General features: G+C 45.4%; 1 protein-coding gene across 1 annotated transcript in view; it reads right to left on the bottom strand.

The window, feature by feature from the left end:
• LOC119397674 (Down syndrome cell adhesion molecule) overlaps nt 1–3652 on the bottom strand; it is a 68155-nt gene extending 64503 nt beyond the window's left edge. The window contains exon 1 of the mRNA XM_049417282.1: nt 2940–3652. Coding sequence (XP_049273239.1) covers nt 2940–3081 — 142 coding nt within the window. The 5' untranslated portion in view covers nt 3082–3652. The remainder of the gene's footprint in view (nt 1–2939) is intronic.
• Between the last annotated feature and the right edge of the window lie 12859 nt (nt 3653–16511).

Raw genomic sequence — 16511 nt, 5'->3', positions numbered from 1 at the left:
TCAAACTAGACCAAAAAAAATCTTCGGGACCAGACGACATCCCCAATCCTTTTGCTATATGCAGAATGGTGCAGAAAATACCTTGGGTTCGTTTTCCGCATATCTTTCGCTGTACCAAAACTTCCTGATGACTGAAAAAAAAAAGCTAAAATAACACCGATTCCTAAAACAGCAAATAGCGACGGCCCTCCAAACTTCAGACCAATATTGTTAACCAGTACATCGTGCAAAATATTGGACCATATACTCTTAAAACACTTAACCGTTTTCTTTTAGACGAACGGCATTTTGTCATCTAGCGAACATGGGTTCCGTAGCAAATTATCGACAATAACGCAACTAACAGAGGCTTTTCATGATTTATCGCTGTCTGTTAACGACTGCGCGCAAATAAATATCATACTGCTAGGCTTTTCCAATGAAAAAATCCGTAAACAGGGGGTGGGTGCTCGAGCCGACGTTTCGACAAGTGGACTTGTCTTCTTCAAGGCTGGAAGGGAGTTCCAGCCTTGAAGAAGACAATGAATGTCTTGAAGAAGACAATGTTTTTCATCGCAAGCTTCCATTTTCCACTTCCTGCCGTTTTTTAGACTTTTCCAAGGCATTTGATGCCCTGTTTGATGCCTTATTACAAATTAATTGCAAAGCTTCGAAATATCATTGGATATGGATTATTAACACGCTGAATTAAAGACTTTATAACTGACCGTTCCCAGTATGTCCTGTTTCAGCAAGTACCATCAGAAATCCTGATTGTCACGTCCAGAGTATACTACAAGGTTCTGTTCTGGGGCCTTTGGTATTTATTTTTAGTAATGACATCACAGACAATATAACTTGAAATATTAGGCTCTTCGCCGATGACTGCATTATTTACCAAGAAATTAACAGTCATTCGGATCACCTTGCACTAACTGACTACTTAAACCTTCTCTCCAACTGGTGCGACACGTGGCAAATGTCTATTAAGCCTCAACCCCCCCCCCCTGGTAAAAAACTAAAAATAAAACAGTACGTATGACAGTAACCCGAAAGAAGCTATCAATTATGATTATAGCATTAAATGCACTAGGCTTCAAAACGAGAATGAACAAAAAATATCTAAGTGTCATAATTGCTTGAGATCTCAGATGGCATGTGTGCCTTTCCAATATTACTTCAGTTGCTCTGCGCAAGCTTTTTCATCTTCACAGATGCCTCCGGCTGGCCCCTCAATCTACCAAGGCTTTAGCCTATACTACCTACGCTTATACCGTTATTAGGAGACGCTTACACAGTATGATTTCCTTATACAGTCACTATCATAAAAAAAAACTAGAAGATATACAGAGGAAGGCTGCAGGATTCATCTGCGACAAATATAAGCGCACTGATTCTCCCACAAATATGTTAACAAGCTGTGGCCTGACGCTAGCCATTAGAGCAAAACAAGCGCTCCTGAAATTTCTTTTCCAGCTACTTCACAACTCAGCGCTATACATCCGTCCATAAAAATCCCGAGTAACCCGGGGCAAACATTGACACAACTAAAAAAGTACTGTTACCACAATTACACTTTCAAGCATTCTTTTTTTTTCCACGTCCTGTCAGGAAGTGGACCTGTTTAGGTCCCTCGGTTACTACCGCGAATTCATTATTAGCCTTTGCCTCAAAAATAGAGAGTATCATCTGTTAATGCAGTAACGCTCCCACACTCAGGTGCTTTTCGTCACCATTGAATGCATATTAGTGGCCAAGTGTGTTTCCAGGTTTGCTGTTACTTGCCTGTGTACCACTCCATTTCATGTACACTTTCTGTTATATTTTGCTGTCGGTTACATTGTGTTATCTGAGATTAAAAATGTTCGCTTTGTATATTACTTCTATTATATGCGTGTATAAACTATAAGCCTTACAGATTTGTTGTTCATAAACTATAAGCTCGGTACTCACTCACAATTATCATTAGGAAACTTAATTTTTAGACCTTCGTGATGACTTCCACTGCACTCGATTCCTGTTTCTGTTTTATCGTGTGGTGATGATGTATCCTTGTACCCCCGCATGTCCAACCTGTACGCTTACCTGCCATGGTCTCGGAAAGAGACTGGCAGCATTGAATATAAATGAATAATAAAGAAGCTACAGCCCACGAGATTACAATAGTCGCACGTCGTATAAGGTATCTCGCCCACAAACTTGGCACAATAAGGTATCCTTATTCACAGAATCACTTCGAAGCTTTTGGCAAAGGCTGCAAACTTAAGGTCATCCGTGAAGGGGAAGCACTACTGGGCGATTTTCCCTACGTTCTGGCGCTCAATATAGAAAGAAAATAAATTGGGCAATGAACTGCTGAAGACATCTGGGAGTTAAAAGCTGGTTGCTTGACATAAAAGTATACTGCGACGCATGCGATAAAATGTTTGATCACCGCCTTTCCAGTCAACAAAACTAACGAATTTGATGGAGTAATTAAGACTGATATTCTTAATTTCGGGCCAAACAAGAGTGTTTTCCCAACTTAACGTGTTGATATAATTTAGTTCCCGATTAGCATTTCTTCCCAGAAACGTTCTCTCTTTCGAAAGCTACGGACCGCTGGCGCATCAAGCGCAGTAATCGAGATATGAAGTGTAATGAGAGGCAAACATTCGAATAAATAAATTTCCTAGCTGCCGAACAGAGGCCGCTCCGACATTATCCAGGTGTGTGCGGATGTACCACAGATCGCTCAAATTTAATTTTGAGATGGAAAACATGCGCCCGTTTATGCTAAACAACAAAATCACGTGAGCTTGTCGCAGAAGAAGTGCACTGGTTCGTAGGAACGTGCGGCTCCCAACGTAATGAAACCGCAACGAAGCCGCGGGGCACTTGGCGAGCGAACGAAGCGGTCGGGATAAGTGAATAATAACGGCGATGATGACGGGGAGAAGACTGAGCGTGCGCCCACTTACCCAATCCCGCGGCGAACGATAAGCAGGGCGCTGCGGCGAGCAGCAGGGAGCCGACGGCAAACAGCGTGCCGGCGCTTGTCGCTCTTCCACCACCAGTTGCTCCGTCTCGGGAAGCTTGTTGACGGTCTTCCCTCGTCTTCATCTCGCACGTCGCTTATTCGGCCTGAGCGTCGCTACTGAAGGACGTCATAACTCTTGTACCTCTACTGATACGATGACAGGTCTCATATACCTCCGGTGTCCAAGACGCGCAAGTAGTTGCTCTTCTCCCGGGACGCGGCAGCCGCATTTTAACTTCGGTGTCCCGAACTCCAACTCTTTGCACCGTTCCCTTATTTTGACTTGCACGGCCCCCCGAAGATGTCGGCTATATTAAATTTGTTTTTCGGCCCGTGCGCGTACTCGTCGAAGAGGCACGTGAAGTGGAGATAACACTATTATAGAAACGCGGAGTTACCTGAGGATGCGGAAGGCATCAAAGAGGGGAGCAGAAAGGTTCCTGGCCTCTAAACTTTAGTCTATTTATTTGCTTCGCTGTAAAGTTAAGGCTGCAAATTCGCAGTGATGGGGGGCGCGCGCGGGGTCGCAGAAAGTGCGCGTCGGAAATTAGATTGGGAGTCGGCGGCAGGCGATGCGTGCGGATCGAGCAACTGGCGTGTCCCGTCGTGGGGAAGACGGAACCGGAGCGGCGGGTGGCGGATGGGGAAGTACGCGGCCGTCGGTGTGGGGGATCCGGCGCTGCTACGTCGGGTCCAGAGAGGGAGAAGCGCCGGACGGGGGCGGCGGCGCTGCGCGCTTGGCCGCCGCTGAGGGGCGAGGAGGAAGCGAAGTGCGATGTCTGGAATGGGGAGAGAGGGAGCGGTGAAGCTTGTGGACGAAGGAGTGGGGAGAGGCACTGCAAGAGCGGCGGGAGCCGTAGGAGAGGGACGCGGAGGAATATTAATGGGGAGGATCGCAGGCTGCGATGTTCGTGCGTTCGCGTCCGGCGTTCGTGCTGTGTCGGGGCTGCGTTTGCGTGCATGTGGCGACGGCAGCGGTGGCGGCTGCCGCTGCGCGAGAGATTTCCATCGGCTCGCCGCGTCGGCCGGGCACGTGTGTTTATATATATACCTTGAGAGGACGTCGGTTGGTTGCTTTTTCTGCGAGTTGAGGGAACGGGGAAGAGTGAGAGTGTCGGGAAAGCCCTGAAGAAAACAAGACCACTGAAAGCCCCCAAGAAAACTGTCGGAAGAGTGCAAGAAGCCCTAGGGCTGAGAAACCTTCTTCTTGGATGCGCCCCTCCGCCCTTACTGCCCCTCCATCCTCCTTTGCTGGGTGAACACACCCCCGTCCTCTTCGCCCCAGACAGCCGATGTTCAAGACACGCTTAGCTGCGTGTCTGGGTGCGTTTTGCTCGGAAAACGCGCGCTTCGCCGCACGCCCGTGGCACGCGATACAGTGAAGGCACCGACGCAATGCTTACCTCCGCGGAGCAAGAAGGTTTTAGCGAATTGCAGGGCGCCGCGAAAAATGTGGGTTGAAGGTGGCGAGGTCGGCTGGTCTTCGTTCGCCTGTGCTTGTTATATTTTCCTTTTTTTTCTGCCTTACCTCGCATAATCATCATCATCGCACTACTGGGGCTTTTCCCATGTTTCGTGCCATGCCCTATGATTTTGCTCCGGGGCCGGCGTGCTCTCGTATTTTGTCGCACGAATGGATTTGAATGCGGAAGTCTTTTCTTCGTGTCCGTAGCTTGCGTTTCTTGAGCGACACACCCTCTTTCGTTTTATCTTACTTCATTCAATAAAAAGGATCCTCGGAGATGGCGCAGTCTCTGAGCAAGTAAGCGGCCTGCTTGCAGAGTGTGCGAGTGACAGCCGAGACATTCCGCCCTGTTCATCTGAGTGAATTTTAGGCGTTATCTTTGCTTTCTGGATATATATTCTCGATTCTTTTCATGTCTTCGTGTAAAAATTACGCTGCCATTCTGGAATAAAAAAATAAACAGTTATATTCAGTAAGCACGCATTTTTTCTTCACTCCATTTTTACATAATCTTATTGGTACAATCAGGCCTGAAATTAAATATTTCTGCCCCGTTAACCCTGTTTGTTTTAGCGCGTAGAGGAAGATACTTTCTTGGAGGCATAAAAAGAGCTTGGAAAGCTCAGTTATAAGAAAATATTAGCTGCAGGGCATTAGTGATGTAGCACCGTATTTGCGTCGTTTTATTTTTGAAAGGTGCCTCAACATAATTAATTTGTTTTATTTGTTCACTTTTTGTTGTAGAATGTAAGAAGTATTTCGTATTTCTTCATAGCGTTTGCCGAGGGAGCGTATACCATATCATGATGTACGCGAAAGCTTTTCCTCAAAACTGAACTCATATGGTAGTTGATTGTTGCAACTTTTTAAGGAATGTTCGTCTGATGCATTGAAAATGAGGCATATCTTGATTTGAAGAGTTCTAGTTGTTATCTGCAACAGGTGAACTACGCCCTGCGCTGAATTAAATTCTGAAATTAAAAGGCTGTTGACGTTTTGGTCAACGCGGGCATGGTGCTGAAGGCTACATATTTTCGCATGACAACAAAGAAGACTAGTTAGTCAAGATGGAAAGTGGACAGTGGTCGTTAGTGGGGCTAGTTGTTTACGTACATACATTAGGGACGAATCAGTCCGAGCGACGGGACACCGAAACAACGACCAGGGCAAACCGTGAAATAACAGTAATGTCACGTTTGTTCTTTCGCTGTCCCGCGGTTCGCACTGTTTTGTCATGATGGAATGTATCTTGATGGACTGAGTAGAACATGTGGTATGTGTGTTGAATAGGCATACTAGTTAGTACCTGGTTTCTAAATGTACAGCCGTGACCGCAAGTTTACCTGACGTTGTAATGGTCCAATTTCACGGCTTTTCGCCACTCGAGCAGGCCGCTACTCGTTCGTTACCTGCATGGGAGTCGAGACGGGTCCTGTTGCGTTTTGCGCAGGGTTTAGGGCTACTGAGTATGCACACGTTAAGTGTGTACACTCAATAGTGTACACCCCCCTTCAGAGAACAAAGGGGCGGCTGCGTTGAACCTTTGCTCCCCCTAAAGGAGAACCATGTCCAGGCGTATGCATCAGAGCAAAAATGTAAAGTGCACGCTTTGCACTGTATGTAGACGTCAGCATTATTGAAGGAAGGAAGAAAAAACTGCCCTTTCATTTGCGATTCGGGAAAAAGGAAAGCAACTTGCCGAATTTCTGCGGTTATCCGTAGGAGGCATTATATTTTATTGACATTTGTCTTTTTCTTGCGCTAAAGCACGCGCATGTTCTGACGGCGAATCTACCGCGCTGTAACCGGAATGTCCCTGCATTGTATGCTTACAGAGCTATGTCTCAATGTGCGTTCTGCTGCCGCCTCTGCACCGCAATGGGAACCGCGCAATCATTGTTCGCTGCAAATTAGTGGATCTAATGAGATGCCGTGCAACCTTCGACGGGTATTATAATGTCGGTGACGTGGGAAACTACAGCTGCTTTCGGAGCGAACCCTGCAATCGGGCTGATTATTGCGTGAAAATAGGTTCAGCGTTTGTTTCAAGCTGTAATTAGGGACATTGGAATGAAAGAAGCGTCGTCAGGACTTTTATCGTGCGTCAGACTTTTATCGTGTGGAGTCAGTAGGGCCAATCGCATTGAATGCGGAGACACTATACTCGAAAAGACGGTATTCGTAGGGCGCCCCGTTTTCCGTTACCTGCAGTATTTCGAATTTGGAAGAATGACTGCCAGGGGATATATGCGGGTGATAAGAAACTTCCGTTTCGCCCTTCCGCTATTGATTCGCAGAGCCGCGCTGCTGTATCACTATATGGCGTGTATGCTCTTTCTTTCTTTTCGTGTCGCACCTGTCAGCGATATCGTGACGGGAACTGCGCTCGGATGCGACCGTAGTTCGCTCTCCGCTGACGCGCGGCAGGCCGGCCGGTGACAGTGAGCAAAGTTTTCTTCCTTCCTGACAAAGGAAGATTCCTTCTTACGGGAACGAAGTTCCAAGATCCCGCTTTCTTTGCAGGTAACCGGTAGCGAGCTGTTTCTTTTAGTGTTTGGCCATGGTAGAGAATCTCGCACGATAGAATTGTAGTGAAGCACCCGTTTTTCAGATCCTTGATCGTATATTGAGAGGGATTTAACGCTATGCTTTAGAAGGATGAGGCCTTACTTTCCTTTTTTTTACTTTTCCCTTATGGAGCACGCAAAATGATATAGACAAGTTTGCTGCCGCGAATCGTCGACAGTAGAGGGTGATATTCCTATTAATATTAGATCATCAGGGATACTGGTGGCCTTTCGTTAAAATACGCGTTAAAAAGAAACGAAGAAAAATTATAATCCATGTCAAAATCGAAATTATTTGGCATACAATGAAACCGGAGTGTTGATTTTGTTGCATATGTCCCGAAATATAGTTACTTTAAAGTAAATGTTATTATCAACGTCTGTCACGAAGACCTCATGACTTAGAGCTTTTTCGAAATTGTTTGAAGGTACTGTAGGAAAGAAACGCCATTGACACATTGTTATGGAAATATGGAAAATTGTTGTAATCAGTATTTACGTTGTGGTTGTGACAAGTGTATAGGTTGTTCTCCTCTATCTGCATTTGTTCTATGCATTTAGGAGAGTCTCGCTGTTCATATGCGCGAGAGTTTATTTTTTCCTGCACCATTCTTGTCTGCTACGGTCTAATAATGAGATAAGAGAAATAAAATGAGCCAAGAACATGAGAGAGCAAAAGCACTTTCTATTGTCCCGGCATATTCTATACGGGGAACATTTTCGCTTGGGAATAAAGGCACACGTATAATACATAAAAGTAGCTTTTTTTATCCTAAAGGCGGTTCGTACTTCCAGATTGTATTTCTGGACGCAGTGCAATTTTGTAACCTGAATGTTTGGAACAGCCATCTCCCCTGGATTAAATTAATAAGAAAAAAAAAGTCTGCTTTCCTATTTTGCAAACCAGTAGAGTTGCTATCGCAATCAAAGTTGCGCAGTGTAGCACTTATTAACAGGCGTTGGACATTATTTTAATGAGCTTTTCTTGTATGTAGTGCTTGGTTCTTATCAAAGTCGAATGTCACAGTCGACCGAACAGCGCGAGTGCCAGCGTGGTGATAGCGAAGCTGCTAATTACTAGACTTCATTACCTAGCTCTTCTTTCTCTAAGTCGTTATGCTTCTATTTTTAGGTTACGGCGATGCAGCAATCCTATTAGCCTTTCTTTTTCAATTACTGTCTCCTCAGTTGTATGAGCGGCGTACAGCCTGCGCTTTTGCCATTACCGACCATTATGCAAAGCCGGGTGACAAATAGGCAATAGAATCGGCGCAGAAGTCTTATTCGTCATGCCCAATCCGGGTGTTAATAATAAACACTGTTCAAAATTTTGGGCCTGCTAATGTGCCTATGCTATTTCTTTAGTCTCCATTTTGCATTTTTTTTCACTGGTCTGAACGGCGTTACGCGTACCTCATCACTATCGATCACTGCCGGTCAGTGATACGTGGGCGGTGCATGATAAGAAAGCAACAAGTAAAACAGCCATTCTATTATACAGATTCTCTTTTAATTAAGAGCTCGTTCGCAGATCTCGCGTTTTCAATTACTACTATAAATGGCATACACGACTGGTATTCTCAGAAAGAAGTCACTACCGGTTGATACGGATTTTATGGTCTCACCGCAGAGATGGTTTATGGCTTGCTGCTCTCCCGAACACTTCGGTCTCAGAATGGAGCAGAAACTACGACGTGGCTCGATATAGCCAATACTTCCCACTTTAGGCGATACGGATTGCTAATTATGACCCATTTGTCCGCCCCACGGAAAGTTATTGAAGCCTTCATCTCACTTCGTCATCGAATTTCGCGTTTTATATTGGCGGGGCTCATGAAGGTATTTCTCAGTATTGGTGTGATAGAATTGAATTTTTGGTAACATGGTACATGTGGCCCGACATGTGACTGGCTTGGATTGGCATGAGCTTAGGCAGCGATTTCTTTTCTTTCTTTATAGTAACTCGCGTATTGGGGCCAGTGATCCAAACACCCACTGAAGCTTGCCATCGTACTATTAGAAACAGGCGCAAAATGAACGAGAAAAAAAGGCATTTGCCCTTTGTGTGCGCGCATTCTATATGAAGCTAATGTACGCTCATGCTTAATAGACGCTCTTGGTTTCTATGCGTTTTGTGCAGAAGAACTGACATTTGGGCGAGTTGCATTCTGTTGAACATATTGAGTGAATTCAGTGCGATACAACGAGGACAGAGGTAAAAAAGGGACACGACCACCAGCGCTGTGCGTGTTTTGTGCGTGTTTACATTATTGTTTATCTTATGCCATTTGTTAAAGAACTGCCTTCGGAGCAAAAAACACACACCACAAGGCGCTCTGTCTCCTCGTCTTCTCTTGTGGTGTGCGTGTTTTTTCTCCTAAAACAGGTTTACTTAACACGAACAGGTAACGACTCGACCAACAAGAAGTTCTCGTTAAACAACCCAAGGTGGTCGAAATCTTCAGATCCAACCGCTACGACGTCTCTCATAATATCGTAGTTTTGGGACGTGAAATCCTAACAATTATTATTATCTCATGCCATTGTTTGTGTTATATATTGCTACGTGTTGAATGTGGTAGAGGAGCGCAGCCACAGCTGCCGGTGTGGCGCTGGAAGAGGAGGAAGATGCAGAGCCAGTTACGATACGCAGTCTTGGCCAAACCCCCACAGTGGGTATGTGCCATAATTTTGAGGAAACAAACAAACAGAAGATGGAATGATGGCTGCCGATCATGGTTAATAAAGTGTTTGTAAATCAGTGATATTCTCATCGTTGCAATATAGTGCCGCAATCTCTCTTATTAGAAATAGAAGGTGAGTGCGAGGTTCGTGGTGTCTGTTACTTGCAAGAAGCGTAAGCAGCCGTTCGATATGAGATACTGTCTTACGGTTTCTTTTCGGAACTTGTGCTTCTCGACAAGACCAGTCTCAATGCGCACTGCTAACTTTTGATCACATAATTCACTTGGCCTCCTCTTTGAACAGCATTTTCAGCGTTTTCTTTGAATACTTCTACTTTTACCTGCGTTTCCTGTCGTTGGTTTCTTTCTTCCTTTTCTCTTCTTCCTATCGTCATCTCGTGTTTGTATATTCCTTCTCGAAAGAGTAGGTGGACTTTGGACCTCTATCGGTGGCAGCTTAGAGCCTGCTTCCTCCCTGGTTCCTCTTAGGCATTACTATATCTATTTATGCTAGCATGTGAAGTACTAATAGTTGTCACATACCGGCCTAGGAGTTCCGTAAACTTCCTTATAAGAGGCGATAGAATAAAAGATACTTGATGTGCACCCACAAGCGTGAACGCAATTCTCTCTATTTTTATTGAAACTTCTAATAAATCTTAGCTCTTGCGCATTTTATTTGCGACAGCTGGAATGACAAGATAATGTGTATTTAATTTATTATTTGAATATGCTTAAACCCTGCGTCCACGCGCAATGTTCAGACAACTTCTTCAACTGTTTGCAATGATTGCACGAGCTAACGGCTAAACGAGCGAGGCATGCCTGAGGCTGTCGTGAATAGATTATGCTTGTGTACATGAAAACTGCAGCGCTTGTAGCGGCACCGTCAGGCAGTTTCTCGAGAGCAAACATTACGAACACCGTGCGCAAGACCACGGTAGGGTTATGCCAGCATTCCAGCGCAGCCATGGCGAGACAAACGACGCGTGTTTCTTAATGAGAGTCGCTCTCCGTCTCGAAAGCGTTCGCCGTGGCACGGCGACTACTCACGGTGATCTCGCTTGCGGACCAGACCTCCTCCCGCCTCGCAGCTTTAGCACGCCAGAGGCACACTAAGTCCCCCAGCCTCGCAGATGTGCGACCTCGTTAGACTCCGTCGTCACGAGGCACCTGGCCTCTTGACTGGATCGCTACAGCAAGCCATTAAAATAACACTGAAAAAGTGCCAAACTGCGGTAGCTTTACACCTTCGCTCCTGGAAATCCGTGGATATCATCGCTTTAACGAATATGTCGAGAGATTCTTATCGTTTTCTGATCGCTTATATAGCTCAGTCCCTTGAAAGTGTGCAAACATCTTTCACTGCACTTTTTGGAACAAAAACGTACTAAGTGTTATTCCGTCTATTCGCGCAAGGGTTAACGTAAATATAATAAAATAAATTGGAAATAATAGGAAATAGAACAAATCTACCAGGGCTCTCGCGTCAGAATATTTTATAGAGTGCTTTTAACGTTGAACTTTTGACGCAGCTTCAAGCTCGAGCCGCGTTGCGAATGTAGTGCAGTGTTCAAAATCTGGCGTTCTGAGTAACAACGGGTACAATCGCGCAGGACGTGTTTTAGGTGTTCCCCAGTACTGCGTGGTTTGTGCATTGGCGAGTCGGACTGTCGGATCGTACTCGACGTTGCCTACAGATAAGATGCTATTGAAAAACTTATGACTTGCCAAAAGGACTCAGACCATTAAATCCAATAACTGGACGCATATTCGAATCTCAACTTCTTTATACGAGCCACACTCTATGAAAGAGCACGTGAAAGATCAATCAAGTTCTAATTATAGTAAAAAAAAATGTGCTTACTAACTTCTTTCTTGCTTAATTATACAATTTTATATCGGACTTTTCGTTTGCGAACTCGGATTTTATCGACCTTCACCTGACGAAACCACCTTGAAAAAATTAATATGGCAGCGCACATCGAGGATAACACTACGCATCAGAAACAGGCACAAGCGCTTCGTTTCATAAATTTACCTGTCTTGTTTTCGACGTGCGTTGACATATTTTATTGATAACCGACTAGCCGACCAGTATATTTTCTCGGTGTGAATAGCCATAGAATGCTTGCATTAAAATAAAACAAACTGCCTTAGAAAGCGCAAACGTCGTTAAGTTATTAATACGTTTTGCACCATAAACGTATCAAAGCGCGAAGTTGCTTAATTTTTGGTTATTCACTTTCTGTCTATGTTGCGCTATACTCATTGACCCAACCGAAGAGCATCGAACAGCCTGGTTTTTGTATTTGAAGATACCGAGAGTACCGATGTTGACTTCTTGGCTAATCGTCAGAAACACCTCAGCTGCAACACAATCGCGACACACGGACAAAAAGATGGCACATAGAGACAGCTCACGTACGGCGCTTTTTAGCACGAAAGCGTTTCTTGACTAGGTTGGCGAGAGTGCGCACCCAGCTCGCGTCCGCAAAAGCCTAATCCGGAAAACACGTGACCTCTACCACCACAACTGACGCCCAGCTGGCGTCACCGCAGCGACACTCGGCATGCGCTCCACTACACCGCAGCAACCACCTGCAGCCGCGACGTAGAAGAGGGGAATCCACGCAGCAGAAGAGGAAGTCTCGACTTGAAGGGGAGAAGGAAAGCGCATAGGAATTGCCGGCGCAACGGGTGGCTACAGACGTAGCATCTACAACGGGAGCGCGCCCTTGTCCGCCGTATCATTTGGCCTTCCACATTGCAGCGTCCCTCCGTAACCACAACTTAGCGAAAAGAAACGTTTTCGCATTATCATATTATAAGAATATGCTTATGGATCCTATCCAACTTTTTTTGGTGTGCCTTCTTGGCCATGTGTCGGGATCGCGTTGCAACTAAGGCGCTCCTGAGGATAGAGCATTGCGTATTAAATAAAATGTTAAGAATTCGTGGCGCGCTATGATTCTCAAGCGAACTAATTTATCGATATAAGTAGGCTGGCGTAAATATACGACTACGCTAACATAACAGTTTAAGGGAACATTAAGGTGCTCTTGGAGACTATGGACGACTAGTGGAGTGTGTGGACGACTAGTAGTGTCAAGTAGTGACAAGTAGGAGTCTATGGACGACCAGTAGTGACCAACAACTTAAATAGCGGTAAAAGTACACATTTTTATTCATTTAAACACGTACTCATTTGGTATGTAAGAAAGAAACACCTGACAAAATCTTCACGCAATGTAGTACAACTCAATAGCATTAAGGCCGGGCGCTAGCAACAGCAGTGAGTGATAAATTGATCGCTAGAGAGCGTAAGTTGCAAGAGAATCGTGCGGAAATATGTAGTAGTTTCATTACAGACGTTCTTATGAAATACACAATCAAAATAGGCACGTGATCCAGTGTTTTCGTTTTTCTGTAGTCACCTCTTTAAACGACATTACAGTGACTGATGGTTATGGCATAATATAACGCCGCAAGCAGCAACGCGATGGCGTATTTATTCACACTGCTGCGGAATGGGAAGAAGCGTCCTTCTAGGGACAACAAATAAAACTAAACCACGAGAGCAGCAAAATGAACACGAGCCTCACGTTACATTGCACTAGGTACGCCCCTAAACTCTTGTGTACATACGCCACTTACATCCATCGCGAGTCATCTTTCTTCCTTTTTCGTCATTCCACTTTGATCGCGAGTTTCCCTTTTTTTTTTCACCCCTCCGTCATATCCTAGGCCACATCGTTTGCTCTTGGGATTTGCGCAGCCGTCGCGTGCAAACAGGTCACCTCCCTCACTCGCTGCCCCGACTCCCTGGCTCGATCCTAATTGGAGCCCTTTAATTCGGCGCCTGCGATAGCATCATTAGCAAAGCAAACGAGGCTGAGGTCTCTTTCAAGCGCGATGCGCAGGAAACAGGAAGGAAGGAAAGACAGGAAGAGAAACAGAGAAAAAAAAACGAACAAAAACTTCGGAGGACACAAGGGACAGCGTCGTCGTTATTGAAATGTTTGTGGGAAAACAGGCGGCTTGGTCATGTAGCGGCGCTCGCATCTCCCGTGGGATAAGCGGTCGCCGGCCGCGGTTATGATTTCAACATGGCTGCGCAATATGGGGAGGGAGCACTCTTGTTGTATTGTTTCACTCGGGTTCTGGACCTGAGTTCTCCGTTTGGTTCCTCGCATGTCATTTGAAAACGTTGGGCGTAAGGCCGGTGGCGTGAAAGTTAAGGTTGAGTGACCCTCCACAATTCGAATGGGTGGCGGATGGAGGGTGTGGCGCGTGGTTTCGGGCTTTAATTAAACGAGTCCCGGGGACCAGACAGACACATATCTGATGGCGAACAATCGTTTCGCGCAAAGCCCTCGGAGCACCATTTCGCACACGGGCGCTATGACCAATGCCACGCAAGTGATGAGTTTAGCAATGGGATAGAAAATACTTCGAACAATGTTATGAGGTTTCTATTCATAGGACCTTAATGTCTCCTGAGTAAAAAGAAAGCGTTTAACGCAGCGAGGACATCACGTTACACAACACACTCATATCTTACACACAACGTGATGCTGTTCCAAAGAAAAACAATATTACCAATGAAGTTAGAAACTTTTGAGGAATACATATACATTATGCCAGACTTGAATGCCTAGAGTTCGCATTTTGAGAACATAATATATAGCTTTCCGTTTCGCTCATAAAAGAATCATTGCGTTTGTTAGGCAGGCTCTGCCTCACTAACACTAACTTTGAGGAAAAGTATGATTTACAGAGTAGCTTGAAGCGATCGAAGAAGGCAGAGGTGGGGCCAGTGTTTAAACGCTACCGATGGACACGCACGCCACCGTCGTGACGTGTCACCCGGCCTAATACAATAGGACCACTCAAAGTGCTAAGATGGTATATCAGTATGTTTGGAATTAGCGGAAACATTCCTAACCGTCAGACAACGATTGGAACTACAAAAACAAAAACACATGACAGAGTGCTGTTGCAAAGAAAAAGAAAAAAAAAGCATTAGGCTTACCATTAAGCTTAGTTGAAAACTTTTAAGGAATACATGTAGATTATGCTAGACTTCAGTGCCTCAAGTTCGCATTTTTAAGAACATATTAATTAGCTTTCACTGTCGCTCATAAAGGAATCATTGCGCTTGCTAAGCAAGCTTTGCCTCACAAACACTAACTCTGAGGAAAAGTGTGATTTACAGAGTAGCTTGCAGTGAGCTTACGTAAATAACGTGTTCGTGCGTAGCGCGAAATAACTATTCTGTTAATACTACAAGAAGTCTCTGCTTTTCATACCGCGGTTTTAAAGCGAAAGCTTTACTGGCCTAATCGAGCGAGCTTTGCTGTGTATCTCCGCGTGGCCTTGAAGCGCGGAACGGATACCCCGTGACAAGCCGCGCTCCGCCGCCGTCCACGTGACTGCTGTGTCCACGTGACTAAGCACGTGACTCGCCGCTCTCTCTGCCGCGTCGGGCCAGCGGGCTTCAGTTCAGCCGCTGTGCCATGGTCGTGCGATGGAAGGAGGGAGCGAGGATACTGGCCCATCTGCGCCGAAGTTGTCTGCGCGGTCGCAGCGGAGACGGCGGCATGCTGCGTCGTGCCATCCTGCGGATGTGGTTTGGCTTCCTAATTAGTTAAAGCGTAAACGTCAGTACTAGCGCGCAAAGTGGCAGGCCGTAACAAATGTAGAACGAGAACTTCGGCAAGCTAAACCTCGGGAGAAGGATGCAGAAAGACGACAGCGAAGAGCATTAGGGGTGGCAAAGAACGCCTCGCGTTCGACTGCGGCGACAGCTTCGGAAACTGACGAAACGATGGTAGTGAGTGCACGCAGAATGGAACGTTCGACAAGCCATATCGTTCGGTCGGCAAACTGTTATTCGGCTACGAGGGTAAACAAGCACAACCAAAAAAAAAAAAAAAACAACAGCTTTCGCTTGCATAACCGGGGCTAGCCGAGCTAAGCCGGGGCTATTTTTTTCATGGTTTTTCCCGTCAACTTTGAATTGGTCTCAAAACACTATATCCCTGTCGGGTGAAAATTTTGAAAAGACTTTAGAAATGGAAAATGTGCGATATAAAATTGGGCTAATGAAAAGATGCAGCCGTTATGTCTATGTAGTATTGTAGTCTACCAGGTAATGAAAAATGTTATTTCCTGTGCGTTCTTGAGGAGTCTTTGAGATGTCGGCTTGGTACCGTCATCATCGTCGTCATGTCTTCGATGTAACAATTTCGCATTTGTTATCATAATGCAGGCTATAGCGTGACTGTAGTTATCTTTATCAGCATCGTAGTCGACGTTGCATTCATTTGGAGCAGTTTGCACATGACTGCGGGTGTATTGCGGCAAAGTTCGCTATGTTAGGACACTTAAGGGAACACTTTAATTTGGACGTACTGCAATGTTGAACATTCAGGCATGTAAGTGCAGAAATGCTTTGTCACATAAGCTGATTGAGTGAAATGACGTTTGTTGCGCTTGGGAGGATATGAAGTTCTTGTGATTTTAGAAAGCCCAATTTAGAATTAGGGTCCGGGAGTTTCTACGAAAATTGTTGAAAATCGGCAAATGAATAAAAGCTCACGAGGTCCTTACGCATTCGCCTAAAACTCGAAGGCGAAAGCCATTCGATTTGTCTATATTATTACAAGCCGTGAAGAACAAGAAAGAAGGCTCCATCGAGGCGATGAAGACGACGATTGCAATAGCGCTCGCGTTGTTGTTGGTGTTCCTCCATTTTGGCTGAAGCGCTCCCCGTGTACATCCTCTAAATACAA

The sequence above is a fragment of the Rhipicephalus sanguineus genome, chromosome 6 (genome assembly GCF_013339695.2).
Source record: "Rhipicephalus sanguineus isolate Rsan-2018 chromosome 6, BIME_Rsan_1.4, whole genome shotgun sequence".
NCBI classification, from domain to species: domain Eukaryota; kingdom Metazoa; phylum Arthropoda; class Arachnida; order Ixodida; family Ixodidae; genus Rhipicephalus; species Rhipicephalus sanguineus.
This window is presented reverse-complemented; position numbering and strand designations above follow the sequence as displayed.